The 14812-nt window shown below is 43.2% G+C and overlaps 4 protein-coding genes across 4 annotated transcripts in view; 1 reads left to right on the top strand and 3 right to left on the bottom strand.

Annotated features, from left to right (window-relative positions):
* LOC126565311 (uncharacterized) overlaps positions 1-14812 on the bottom strand; it is a 378977-nt gene that overhangs the window by 16643 nt on the left and 347522 nt on the right. The gene's annotated exons all lie outside the window — the stretch shown is intronic.
* On the top strand, positions 157-6963 carry LOC126563759 (dedicator of cytokinesis protein 7). The gene is made up of 7 exons (XM_050220465.1): positions 157-247; positions 358-442; positions 510-2948; positions 3014-5038; positions 5110-6154; positions 6251-6650; positions 6755-6963. Exons 1-7 carry the CDS (start codon positions 207-209, stop codon positions 6957-6959), a joined length of 6240 nt encoding a protein of 2079 aa, XP_050076422.1. The 5' UTR covers positions 157-206; the 3' UTR covers positions 6960-6963.
* LOC126565007 (reticulocalbin-2) lies at positions 10058-11145 on the bottom strand. The gene is made up of 2 exons (XM_050222143.1): positions 10301-11145; positions 10058-10229 (listed from the first exon to the last, which is right to left on the bottom strand). The coding sequence occupies exons 1-2, from the start codon at positions 11131-11133 to the stop codon at positions 10058-10060; spliced, it is 1005 nt and encodes a 334-aa protein (XP_050078100.1). The 5' UTR covers positions 11134-11145.
* LOC126564166 (intraflagellar transport protein 80 homolog) lies at positions 11769-14172 on the bottom strand. The gene is made up of 3 exons (XM_050221125.1): positions 13361-14172; positions 12916-13295; positions 11769-12855 (listed from the first exon to the last, which is right to left on the bottom strand). The coding sequence occupies exons 1-3, from the start codon at positions 14162-14164 to the stop codon at positions 11769-11771; spliced, it is 2271 nt and encodes a 756-aa protein (XP_050077082.1). The 5' UTR covers positions 14165-14172.

The raw sequence follows: 14812 nt of genomic DNA, 5'->3' as shown, positions 1-14812 counted from the left end.
AATGTGCATTGTTAAACGATTACGCTAGAGTTAACAAACACCAATTACGCAGCCTTACTTTTCTGAACTAATAGCACAGAAATACACGTGAAGTCTGAATTCTAGTGCTGTGATAAAGGAACTTTTACAGAGGAAAAAAAGTTCCAGGCAATAGTAAAAGTACTTTCGATACAGCATTCCAAGGAGCGCACATCAGTGCAACGACCATGTCGTCTGCACAGCGAGCATTCGCTTCAAAGTTGACCAAGTAAGTCAATTGTTTGCAAATTCTCGGTGACGCCCTTGTAGTCCAAGAGCGATCACCTCTTATTAAGTGCGGATGACACAAAATCAATACACTAATACACCTATCCGCAGGCACAATTCTTCAGATATCCGTAAGAACGTTGCGAACTACCAACTGTTATCGAAAAGTGATAGTAGCTCAGTATGCTCTTCTTCGGTGAGTCATTGCAGGGAAGATCAGGGAGGAGAATATTAAACGATGTGTGTTATTACCTACTTCACAGATATCGTTGTGTGATCTGGTTGAACCGATCGATTATGAGGAGTTTTTGGCTCAACATAGCAACCTCCTGCAGAAAGATCAACTTAGATCGATTCTGGACTTCCCTTCTGGAGATGTACAAGTGAGAATTGTGCCACGAAAAATTCGCACCATAGAACATGTTATCCCGAAGGAACCACTGGAGGAGTTGCCCCTTTATGTGCAGCACTGTGTCGATTGCTTCACAAGACCATGGAAGGTGGTAGAATTCTCAGCACGACACCACTCCAGCTCGTGTAGCAGTCGCGAACGCAAAGAAAAAGGTGCACTAAGTCCCACGTCGTACCAACAGGAGTTTGAAATAGATCGAGACTTTAGCAATCTGGTATCATTGGACGAATCGGTCACTTCTACTACGCTGTACGCGAGTGAAAGCTGTACTCCGAGCAGTCGCCAGTCCATTGCAAGCCTCTCGTCGGTGTCGACTTGTACCGACACACTTACCCCACGCGGATCGTGGGCATCGTTTGATTTGAGAAGCTCGGTGAATGACCCCCTCATTACGGGTGTTTTGGAGCGTGTACCACCAGAAAGTGTTGATCAAAGCAATGAAAGCAAACGGCAGGAAGAACGTCAGCAGGCGCTATTTGATCTGTACGCGGATGGAGAGATGGAGGAAAGCATTGAAAAGCGAATACCCGCGGAAATGCCGATGGAACATTTGGGTAATCGAATCCACGTGAAATGTCTTCATCTGAAGTTGGAGCTGGAAGTAGAGCCTATCTTTGCTTCGATGGCTATATACGATGCAAAGGAGAAGAAAAAACTGTCGGAAAACTTCTACTTCGATATGAACCCGGAATCGTTGCGGCGGATGTTGGTGAATCATGTGCCGTTCGCTGACATTAGCACACAGGCCCGCGAGGCAATATTCGACATCACAAATCCAAGCAATGAGCTGTATCTCGTGATAAGACTAGAAAAAGTACTTCAAGGTGATATCAAAGATTCGGTGGAACCCTACTTGAAGGAGGACAAAGATAAGTACAAGGATAAAGCAAAATCCAATGCAGCGGATTACTGCGAACGGCTCGGAAAGTATCGAATGCCCTTCGCTTGGACAGGTATATATTTAACAAGCATCTTTAACGGGGACAGCATGGAGAAGGACGATCGCGAAAGCATTGGTTCGGCATCGAGCTCCAACAGCTTGGATCGCAAATCGTCAACCAGCAGCTTTGATCAGTTCCGTAAGAGGGCCAGCGATATGGGCACACTTACGAGGCGCGGTTCATTAGAGCGAAAGATGGAAAAACGTCGCTCCTGGTCGCCGGATGATTTTGCCAACAGCATCGAAACTTTTCGTCCAATCACGATCACCGTAGCAAGCTTTTTCAAACAGGAATCGGATAAAATGAAGGACGAGGAGTTGTACAAGTTTTTGCCGGAATTGAAACGCCCGGCAGCACTTATGAAGAAACACAAATGCATACCCGGTTCGATTAAGGTTGAGATAGCTCCAGCTCCTGAGGAGCAGAAATATGCGTTGACGCCAGAGTTGGCCAAGATCGAACCATATCCCGATGATCATTCACGTCCGGTGAAGGAAATTTTGGAATTCCCATCCACACCGATACTGAATCCACATTATGCTTATCGAAATTTGTTGTTTGTTTCGCCGAAGGAGCTTAACTTTTCAACACGTGCTGGATCGGCTCGTAATATAGCCGTGCGTGTACAGTTGATGGGCGGCGAGAAGCAATCCGATGCTCTTCCCGCTATATTTGGTAAAAGTTCGTGCTCGGAATACAGCACGGAGGCGTACAGTGCTGTCAATTACCACAACAAACAACCAACGTTCTATGATGAGATAAAAATTGAATTACCGGCCAATCTGAAACAGAACCATCACATCCTATTTACGCTGTTCCACGTGTCCTGCCAAAAGAAACCTCAGGAAGTGCAAACCACGGTCGAAACGCCAGTCGGATACACCTGGCTACCAGTACTAAAGGATGGCGGCCATCTAAACGTAGGTGAATTTAACCTGCCTGTAATGGTTGAGGAACCACCGAACAACTACTCGTTCATTCCGCCGGACGTGCAACTGCCCGGTACCAAATGGTTGGACAACCACCGACAAGTGTTTTCCGTTACGATCGATGCCGTTACCTCGGTGCACGCGTTGGATGACTATCTGGACAAATTTATTTACCTTTGCGAGTGTCTCGATATGCGAAAAGTACCACCGCGCATCGGCGAGGGAAATATGGAGAAGGAGTTTAAGAAAACGCTGCAGGAGTTACAAAGCGCCGATCAAGAACAGTTGGTAAAAAATTTACAAGTAATACTGGATAAGCTGATTGAGCTGCTGGTGACGAGCTACAAAATTGGTGGTGAAGCATTGTCTCTCGGTCAAACAGTGTTTGAAACTATCTGTCAGATTTCGGACAAAATTTTTGTAAGTATTAATTTAAGGTGTGCTAAGAATGATGGAAAAGTAATTCCTATTTTTTGTTTTTGTAGTTCCTTCAGCCAGAGGAACGGTACGGCCGACAAAACATTCTTAGCACGTACATCCAGTATCAATGTAAAATCCCACATCCGATGGACCCGAAGTGTAAACTAGCTTCGCTACACATGCCCATTCGGCGTCCTGCGTCGGCCGAAGAAATGAATCGTAGCACAAGTAATTCTGACCTGATGGCCCTCACCGATCTAAATGCAAGCCGTACCGTTGATCGTGCGCTGAGTATGCGATCGGATGGTTGTTCCCCCGGGTCGGGTGTAAAGGATGGACTGGTACGGCTTTTGCACGAAGAAATCGCATTAAACTGGGTAGTGGCCAGTGGATCTGCGGCTGAACTGTCGATGACCAATTCGTGGATGCTGTTCGAACTGATCGTAAAAAGCATGGTCGAGCATTTGGAACTAACGAATGCGCTGAGCTCTCCTCGCAAAAGCCGATTCCCGCACCAATACACAGACGACATAGCAACGCTGGTACACCTGGTCACGACCAAGGTGGTGGGTTACAATAGCAGCGACCCGAAGCTCGCACAATCGATCAATTCCAGTTTGGCATTTTTCATCTTCGATCTGTTAAGTATCATGGATCGTGGCTTCGTATACGGGCTGATTAAAACGTACTATAAAGTGATCATGACTAAGAGCTCATCCACTCCGGACATGATACACTACAAGCTAGACTTTTTGCGAATCGTGTGTAGCCACGAGCACTTTGTGGCTTTGAATCTTCCCTTCGGCACACCGTACACCGTTCTTTCGGCACCGTGTAGTCCAACACCGAGCGTTACATCGAACAACAGTCAAAATTCGTACATCAGCGCTATGACCGGTAATGATCGTGCGCTGTACGCCGATTTGAGCGTAGAGTTTCGACAGCAGCATTTTCTGGTCGGGTTGGTCCTGCAGGAACTCTCCAACGTGCTGGACATTTCGAACGCACAGCTTCACGGGAAAGCTATACGTTGTTTGAGAAATCTGCTCACTTCACACGATCTAGATCCACGGTACAGCGAAGTGGACGCAAGGGCCCGTGTTGCCGCTCTCTATCTTCCGCTGCTTGGCATTGTAATGGACGTAATACCGCAGCTACACACTCCCGTGTCCCAATCACATGATCGTTTGAATACAATCGGACAGTTGGACGATTACCAAGGGCCGGCGGCATCTGTTCCAGCGGCAAGCACTATCAGTCCGGAGGTGGCATTTGCCATTTCGGGAATCCGTCGCTACAGTTACGTTTCGGAAACACCCAAACCCAAAACTGTACTCACGAATGATACCCGCAACTTGCTGGCCTGCTTTTTGTGGGTGTTGAAAAATCTGGAACCAACCACCCTGGTCAAGTACACGATGGGTTTAAGCCCACATCGTGTTCATCAAATGCTGCAGGTGCTTAATATCTGCATTCCGAACTTTGAATATCGTGGTAAGAAACAGCCGACCAACACCTCAAAACGCAATACTTCGAGCTTCCGCAAAACGCCAGACATGCGCGAGAAGCTGGAAGAATTTATTCGTGGCACCGGATCGGCCAGGAACGATCTGATCAACCGTCGCAAGGATGGGCGCAATTCAACGGAAAAGCTTCGCTGGAAGAAGGATCAAATAAGAACCCAGTTTTACGACAGCAATATTAAGAACGAGGCAGAACTAGAGATGAGCAACTTTATCGAGGGATCTCTTGCTACGGAAGTGTGTTTAATCATTTTGGATACTTTGGAAATGATCGTACAGGTAGCATCGTCTTCTGAAATGCATCATAATCTGCTCGGGACGGTGCTAAAGGTGTTGCTGCACGCGCTATCTCGCAATCAGAGTACATTGGCTTTGCAAAACCTCTTTGCTTCCCAACGTTCGCTGGTGTTCAAGTACCACAATTTGCTGTTTGACGAAGAAACAGATAACTGTGCTGATCTTTGTTTGCTGCTGCTGAAACACTGTGGTTCTCAACTGCCTACGGTGCGATCGCAAGCGGCGGCTTCGTTGTATTTGCTTATGAGGCAGAATTTTGAAATTGGAAATGTAAGTATTTAAGTATGTAAGTGTTCAACAAACGATTTATAATGCCGTTTTGATTTTGTTTAATGTCGCAGAACTTTGCCCGTGTAAAAATGCAAGTTACGATGTCACTTAGTTCGTTGGTGGGCACCAGCTCTTCGTTTAGCGAGCAGTCTTTACGGCGTGCATTAAAAACGATACTTGTCTACGCGGAATCGGACACAGACTTGCAGGAGACATCCTTTCCCGAGCAGGTGCAGGATTTGCTATTCAACTTGCACATGATTCTTTCCGATACGGTCAAAATGAAGGAATACCAAGAGGATCCGGAAATGTTGCTGGATCTCATGAACCGTATTGCGAAGGGATACCAAAACTCGCCCGATCTTCGTCTAACTTGGTTGGAAAACATGGCCAAAAAGCATACAGAACGTGCGAACCACACGGAAGCGGCTATGTGTTACGTCCACAGTGCAGCACTCGTGGCCGAGTATCTCAGCATGCTAGAATCTCAAACGCACCTACCGGTTGGTGCTGTTTCGTTCAAGCATATTTCTCCGAACGCTCTGATGGAATCTGCCGTTTCGGACGACGTGGTAAGCCCCGGGGAAGATGGCATATGTCTTGGTAACAGCTTCACGGAGGGTGGTCTGAAGCAGTTGCTCGATCATGCGGCCAGCGCTTTCCAGGTAGCTGGTATGTACGAGGCAATGAACGATGTGTACAAGGTGCTGATACCAATCTGTGAAGCGAATCGCGATTTTCGTAAATTGGCCCAAATTCATGGGAAACTATTGGAGGCTTTCAATCGAATCGCTCAGCTACAGGGCAAGCGTGTGTTCGGAACGTACTTCCGCGTTGGGTTCTATGGTGCCAAGTTTGGTGATCTGGATCAGCAAGAGTTCATCTACAAAGAACCTACGCTTACGAAGCTGCCAGAAATATTTAGCAGACTGCAAAACTTTTACGCCGATAGATTTGGCCCGGACGTGGTACAAATCATAAAGGATTCGAATGCGGTAGAGGTTGCAAGCCTGGACCCGGAAAAAGCCTACATACAGATTACGTACGTAGAGCCATACTTTGAAACATACGAGCTTCGCTACAAGGAAACCTATTTTGAACGCAACTTTAATATCAGTAAGTGGTAGTAGAAATGAGAGAACCGATAGTAGTATCTGAGAGCATGTGAATGTGGCGTGTTATAAATGTATATTGTTTTTCTTTTTCTCACAGAACGTTTTATATATGCTACGCCGTTTACTAAATCGGGAAAAGCGCACGGCGATCTGCACGAACAGTGTAAGCGCAAAACTATTCTAACCACCGCAAATCACTTCCCGTATGTTAAAACACGCATACAAGTAGTACACCGGCATCAAATCGTGCTGGAACCAATTGAGGTGGCAATTGAAGATATACAGAAAAAGACTGCAGAGTTGGCTGCCGCCACTACCCAGGAGCCGGCCGATCCCAAAATTTTACAGATGGTACTTCAGGGCTGCATCGGTACTACCGTCAATCAGGGTCCAATGGAAATGGCTCTTGTGTTTTTATCAAACATCGCTAACGGCAACACGATACCCACAAAGCATCAAAATAAGTTGCGACTTTGTTTCAAGGATTTCTCTAAAAAGTAAGTGATTGGGAAGTAGAGAAATAGACCACAGGAGTCAATGCAGTGCATCACTGGATGATGAAACGTAATACAAACGTCTTGGTTTTTCCTCTCTTTTGCAGATGCGCTGATGCGTTGAAAAAGAATCGTAATCTCATACTGTCAGATCAAAAGGACTACCAAAAGGAGCTGGAACGAAACTATCAGGTATTTACCGAGCGACTTGCTCCATTGATTACTATAAGTCCGTCTCAGGCCCAGGGCTTGGTAGCAATGAAAAGCGACCTTCATAATAATAATCGTTTGACTTGCTCCCTACGATTTTAAGCGATTACACAACGCTCTCTTCGTATTTTTCCTTACATTTCATTGAATGATACGAATCAATTGCATATGAATCTGTTGTTCTATTTAATATACATTGTAACAATGATGTAGTAACAGTAGAATACATAAAGTATCACTTCTTTCTCATTTAAGTAAACACCCATTTCTAGCGTTATTACCAAAAGTTCAGGAGTTATTAGATTCTTCGAAGCTATTTTAATCCAAAGTTAGAGCTTAAAGATATTGGTTCGTGTGCAATTATCTCTTTCGCTGCATATAAGTATCCGGCAACAAACGCTCTCTACAACAATTGAAAATATGTATTATTTTAAAGTTTATGCTCTCTTATTCTTCTTTTGTTTGAAATCAATGTTCAACCTAAAGGATCTTCTTCCGCAGTGAGAAATCTTCGATTTATAGTCACACTGTGTTTTGTAACAATCAGTGCCAAAGATTTATTATGCGAGAAGTTATGAATATACTCTCTACGTGCATTAACAATTTCTGATCTTTCTGATTTCTGGACTATTAATAATTTGCAATACAATGCACCTAAACAGGGTGTGTGAGCATCGTAGTGTGTGCTAGTAGTATCTGAACAAGATAGAAATACGATTGTTTCTCCTCATTTTTCATAGACCTATATTAATTAAACTGTATGATCTCTGAGCATCATGAAGGAAATACTTCACATTATCTTAAACCGTAGGTCGATACAAACATCATCAGAATCGTAGATTGGTAAACATATTGCAATTCACTATAACAAAATAACAAATAAATTAACGAGGAGCATTTCTAATAATACCGTGGCAACAAATTTACTAATTAATAAAGAAAGTGAAATTTCTTTCATCCGAAACAACGTGATAAGGGTACTAGAGTATAAAAACACAATTTTGTTGATTCTTCCATCAAGCAAATTGCCTATAGTATAAGGGTATACCGAGATTTTTCGACTCGTTCCCATATACTTCTGTTCTTGTCCCACAATTGTTTGATAATGTTCGATATATTGTTGGTTTCTCTTACTGATTTTTTATTTCACTAGTCAATTGGCCCGGTTACGTAGCCCAACATAACTCCGGCTATGTAACAAAACCGAGGTATAATTCAATACCAGAGTGTACCCTTTTTCGGGATGCATAAAAACATATTCAAATGTGATCGGCTAATAATTTAAAATTATTGACAATACCGTGAAAAATATAAATAATTTATAGCTGATCACTATTGATTCGTGAAGTCGTCGATCGCAGGCTTGCTGCCGTGATAATAAAAATTTGATCACCTATGGCCACTTTGGGTTGCACTTTACTGTAATGAAGAGATCAGGCTCACCAAAGGCACTAATCACAATACAAAGGCCATTGAGTCTTGGTACTGAGCTCGCATAAAACGATCTCTGCCAGCAGATGAGGGTGCAAGGATAGGATAATTGTTCAGATGCTCCATTTTGCAGCTGCTGGTCGGCTGGGCCAACAATCTCAAAATGATGATTTCAGCCTTTTCTCCATTGCTCCCTGCCTCGTGTAGGCAGCTTGTGTATGCCCCAGGATCTCAAAAAAAGATTGCAAAGCGAGAAAATTTCACCAACACTCAAAAGAACCTGAAATTTTGATTTTGGAATCACACGTGGCCCGTGGTTTCTAGGCGCTGCTCCTCGATTTTATAACTCTGATCCACGCACTGCTGCTGCATAAGCCGTCAGGAGCAAAGGATCAATGAGTTGCCTCCTCATATCTCCTCCAGGAGTAACTTGCTTCGATGTGGTAAAGTCATTCTCACTAACCTCAGCTTCGGCTCCGTCACAGCGTTCACGGCGCGGTGTCTTTAAGATGCCGATTATATCCTATCGACAAAAACGTTGTCAAATCAAAGCCAACGCCGCCAACTAAGGCAAATTTATATTGAAAAAACCCTTAGTAGTCGATAGGGTAACGACGCACATCACATGGCAGCCAGCGGATTGCATGCTTCGAACATGCTTTGGAGTGTAGCCATAATCACCCGATCCAGGTTGCTGTTAAGCGCCATCACTAGAATCACCATTACCATTTCAACCATTTCATTTCGTTGTGGCTCGACAATCGAATCGAATAACTGCGCATACGTCGGTACATGCCCAGGAAAACGATCAAACGCTCGAATCCTATGACGCAGGGCACTTTGGATAGGCTATGTGTACGCCCCTCGTCCATCTGCTATAGTGCGGTCCTGACGTACACGGTCATCCGGTCGCACTGTTGCTCCCATCGATGTAAATTGTAAAATTGAATTGAAAGACTTTTATTGATGTGTGATGTCGGAGAAACATTGTCAGATATCATGAATATGGAGAAACTGCACATCCAAGTAGGGGTAAAGTCTACTCTAGTCTGTGGCGTTGGACTTTCCCATACAATTTTTATGGGGAAAAATTTTATGGCAAAAACTACGCTTTGCCCATTGCAAAATTTGTATAGCGAATTTGGTATGATAAAACTTAGAGTGAATTTCTCGTATAAAAGTTTATGAGCACTCTGAGCAACTCTAAAAAGCTGTATATATAACTGGTTTGAATATATGGTTATACAAATTAACCAGAGTGCATAAATAAATTAATTCTCACATAATTTTAGTTTTGGTGCATGGTAGTTGTAAGGAAAATATTACTGGGATACCTTGTAACAACACACTTTTACTGTTGTTAAATGGAAACGCATTTTGAGAAGAATTAATTTATACAATATTGCTTCTATTTCTAGAGGGTAGTTACAAAAACAATGTTTCGCAAATGATGTACAAAATAATTAAAATACACAGATTATGTATTCGATAATGAGAGTTTTTTTAAATTATATTTTAATAGCAGTACAGTGAGAGTGAACATAAACTATTTGGCGCAAACACACGTTAGGTACTCCATTCAATGACTATCTATATGGCAACTGTTATCGATTAGTTATAAAAATGCATTTATAAAAATCAAATTATGCTTGATTTAGTAGAATAAATTAAATAGAAACTAATTGAGAGAGCTTTTCCAGCAAACAAATTAAAAGAATACGTGCGATATAGCTGAATATGTGGTGCCACCCGTACATGTGGCCAGGCCATTACAGTTCGTCATCAAAATGATGAATGTTCTGCAGATGATCACCATAGTCGGTAGCTTCACTACCAACAAAGATATCGTATTTGTCGATGATTTCCTGGTGCGACAAACGATCATCATGGTCATCATCGCTAGCAGCAAACAGGTGATCAACTTCATCGCTTGCAACCTCACTGAAAAAAAAATATAGAAATACGAAACACATGTATTTAACGCTCATAAGATGAGGTGTCTTAAAATTTACTCATTGCTTGGCACAACCCATGACAGGATTTCGTTTCCGCTCAGGAATCCATCGTTGTTCTTATCGAAATCCTCCTTGAATTTGTCCATCTCAACCACCAGCCACTCCTTGTCATGGTCTTTTGCATTGTCTCCAACAAATTCCTGAAAGTCGATACGTCCGTCCTTATTCGTATCCTTATCCCGCAGCGTTTGTTGCAGAATTATGGGCAACATTTGTGGGAACTCTTCCGGGGAAATAAACTGTACGAACTCGACGGAATCTAGCTTCCCGTCGCGATTGGTATCCGCTGCATCGAACATTTCCTTGTCGTCTTGAATTAGCTTGCGTTCTTCCTCGTTTCGGGGCTCCTCGAACGGTAGACGGACTCCTTCCTCATCTTCGCTATCCATTCCGTACGTTTCCTGCAGATATTCGTCCCACGTCACGGATTCATCATTATTCAAATCAACATCCTCAAATCGCTCCGATGCTTCCTCTTCTGCAAGGCTTTTAAATGACCGCAGAATCCACGCTTTTAGCTCATGGCGATCAACGTATCCGTCGGAGTTTTGATCCATCTTGACCACCAGCACAGCGAGTCGCTTCTTGGACTCTTCGGGCGATAAATTATCAAACTCTTCCGCCTCCTTAACGCTGCCGAGGATCGCCTCATGATCGAATTCCGAAAAGTGTTCCCCACCTTCCATGTGATGCGCATCTCGCGGTGCGTATGCTCCGTCCTCGGTGCGTTCCTTCGTTGCCGTGTGCGTGTGTTTATGTGTGGCCGCACATTGAACGCATACGGCTATTAGTAGAACCCAGAGTGCCGACAACCACATAACACGGTCCATTCTACAAATGCTTTTCCAGTGAAGAAAAGCTGCCGCCAGCTGACTAGTATTCGTAAAATTCCTTTCCTTAATGGATCAGGGTTCACACACGCATCTAAGTGAAACGACTTCTGCACTATTAATAATGAGATGCTGGATTCGATGGTTTTTTGTCCTTCAAGTACCTAGAAAACAGAGTAAACACAAATGGGAAACAAAATGTATGTTGCACAGCTTGTTCGGTGTTCTTAAAAATATGTCAAGTTTTTTTTTTCAAGATTTGTCACAACGGGTCTATCGCAATTGATGAATGGACATACGCTTCAGTCTCGGCGCATCTGTCTGTTCACAGAAGTGGCAGTTTCCTTTGACATTGTTTTCAAACATGTTTTCTTTTTTTGACATGTTTTCAAAGTTGAATTTCAAACATGGCGGTTATAATTGAGTAAATAAATGTAAAACAAATTAAAGTTCAACAGTTAGAATGCTAATGGCTGTTTTAAGAATAAATGGAAGGATCATAATGAGTCCTCCTTCACATACAAGTCCGGGGCCAAGATTCCAATCTAAAAATCCCTTTTGTATTTGTTTTTATTTATTTTAATAATTCATTAGTAAATTAAAAACAAACATGAATATTGATGCATGAAATGATGCTAATCTAGACGCTCATCCAAAGCCAGAAATTTTGGATCGTTTTCTTCTCGTTCCAATGCTTGCAAATATTTTCTACGCTCTTCCAGTACCAATTCCACATCAGTTCCATGCTTAAGTGCCACCTCCAGTGCTTTATTCCATCGGTGCATGCGTAGACAAAAGCGAATTGCTTCTGGAATGCGCTTATTGTGCATCAGTATGATCTCGGCCTCTTGTATTCGTCCATTCATAATCGAATTTTCCGCCATATGTTCCGGGCTTGAAAGGGGCAAAGATTTGATATAATTTAAGTAGTTCACCTTATCGATTTGCAACGATGCCGAAAATGCTTCTTCACTTATTTCCAACTGATTTCGCTTCGAAGCCATTGCTGCAAGCGTCGCCCACAGTAAGTGGTTCTGTGCCAAGCGACACAATTTCAGCGCACGTTCCCATTGATTCTCGGCGAACAGTTTGTGAAGTATGACGCAATAAGTTTTCACCGACACGGTGAAAATTGCACCCGAGCTACGAAACGTTATGTTTGCTCCTTCAAAGTTCTCCAAGGTGATGTTTTTGCCGAATTCGCTTGTATCGTACGTGAAGGTGGTCAACGCTATCAATGTAGGATCTCCACATGCCTCCCCGGGACAATACCAAACACTGTAGCTGAGGTCGTGCAATCCTACTAAAATATTAGTATCGGAGGACCACATCATTGTTGTAACCTGGGTTCCAATTTTGTGCATCACGTACTCCGGTCCACTGTGCACGCTCGTGATGTACAAATCCTGATTGGCGTCAATAAACACAAGATACTGATCGTCCGGATTGCCATAACGGCACACAGCTACCTCGATCACAGGAGATTTGCTGTGAATGGTGTACGGTTCTTCCTGCCGTGTGGCACCAGGAAGCAGATCAAACACATGCACGATCATTTGATCGGAATGGTCGCGTATGGCTAACGAATCCATGCCAAGCGATACGCAGCGACCGTTCAGGTGAGGAATTTGTGCCTGAGATCCAGGATATCTGGGATTCAAATGTAACCGTCCAGTGTAGGTGTAAATCCAAATGGAGTTGTAGTCAACTAGAATGAAATGTCTGTAGAACAGAGCGAAACATTAAGCATGCTCAAATAAAAAGATGTTCTGATCTACTCACTTCTTTCCAAGCATTATAATGCGAATGTCGCTACGACCATCTATAATAATCGGTGTGTTTATGTAATGCTCGTTGAAGATATGCACTTGATGAACCGTGGCTACTACCAAGTGACCGTATCCTAGTTCCCATTTGATGATTCGTTCAGAAAAGTCCAACGTGTCACTAGTTCGTGCAACAATGTCCTGCAGCTGGATAGTTTTGCGGCCTGTGGTTACTGCCTTTAGGTTTCGATTTCGCAGCTCACGTTCAATAATGTGCCCAAAGAGCAGCGATCCAGTGCTGGTTGAGGACGCGATCTGTGTGCTATCCGCAGACCACACAATGTTAAATAGCGATCCGGTCACTTGCTGATTGAAGCGTACGATGCTGTGGCTCCACTGCAAAGGAACATAGATAATTTGAATGCATTTACTACATCGTTGAATGTAAATCCAAAAGTTACCCCTGTATAATGGCATAGTTTCAACATATTGAATCCACCGATAGCTAGCAATTCTCCATCCGGACAGAAATCCATTGACGTTATAGCATAATCATCAGCCACACTTGTGTATATGTTCGTTCCTAAAGAGTCCCAAATTTTATAACGACAGTCCTCGCCACCAGTGCCGATCATACTGGTATTGTTGGACCACGTAAGACAAAGGACCAACCCATCGTGTGCTCTCCATTTCGTCAGCTTACTATTTGCTGCCAGCGGTTTTACTGCAACAAACGGTCCTTGGCAATACGCGATAGCCGTTGCGTTGGGGGACCATCTGGCGCATCGAATTTGCCCTTCATTTTGTACAACCGTCGACCGAAGCATTCCTGATCGGGACCAAATTTTAATGATGCCATCCTCGCCGGCAGTAAGCAAACCGGCACCGTCCGGGCTCCAACGAGCGGTCACAATTGGTCCGGTGTGTGCCGAAACGTTTCGCTCGATTCGTGCACTTTTATTTAAAATCACAAATCGCCCATCCGCACCCGCAATCAGCAAAGATTCGCCACCTTTGCTACCGCCAGCAGCACTTGCACCAGGAGTACCTATACCTGACCATTTGCCAACAAGCCAATGCAAATCTGTTGACACGAAACCATCAGGAAGTTTGGCCACTTGAACCATTTCTCGGTTGGACGAACTCCACTTGTACACTTGCTGATCTTCATTACAGCTGTAAATATCTTCATTGTTGCTCCAACCAAGAGCGGCAATCGTTTCTTTCAATTTTAAATCTTTGGATATGTATGTTTTGAATTTCATCTTTTCAGTTCTTTGTAAAATATGGTCTGACTAATCGTTCATATTCTCAATACCCTTCCAAAGCACCGTGCGTTTGTGTTACGTTGCACAATTTGTTGCCATGGCAACGGTAGCGCAAAACTTACACATACAACTTATTTATAAACTCATTCTGCTGGATTTGGTTCTCAATTTGGTGCGATCTAAGCAATAAGTATATAAATTTATTTAAAAAAAGTACAATTAGTTCGGGTTTGTTCAATAACGCTACGGAGGTCTTTGTTCATTTTGGTTAGAATAAAAACTAGATACATACATACTAGCCAGGAGATTGTCTGTTGCCAGTATATGAAAGCTTATAGAAACATTGTTAAACCAGAACTTTTTTTTTTATTCATATGGGACGGCCAGGCCGTATTGCTTAAACCAGAACTTAAAAGATAAACAAAAATATACATACATATTTTCAATTCTGGAGTGGCGGTCAAAGATTGAAATTTTGGAAAACTGAAGTACCCACCCCAATTACCTAATAGTTTGACAACCCTGTAACATCACAGTGGCGACGGATGTATGCAGTATGTACGGCAACTACACACTGGGCGTATGTAGTTGCTCAAATTGGTAACTTTTAATCATTATTTATTTAACCAAAGCTCTTTTCACACT

The sequence above is a fragment of the Anopheles maculipalpis genome, chromosome 3RL (genome assembly GCF_943734695.1).
Source record: "Anopheles maculipalpis chromosome 3RL, idAnoMacuDA_375_x, whole genome shotgun sequence".
Classification (NCBI taxonomy): domain Eukaryota; kingdom Metazoa; phylum Arthropoda; class Insecta; order Diptera; family Culicidae; genus Anopheles; species Anopheles maculipalpis.
This window is presented reverse-complemented; position numbering and strand designations above follow the sequence as displayed.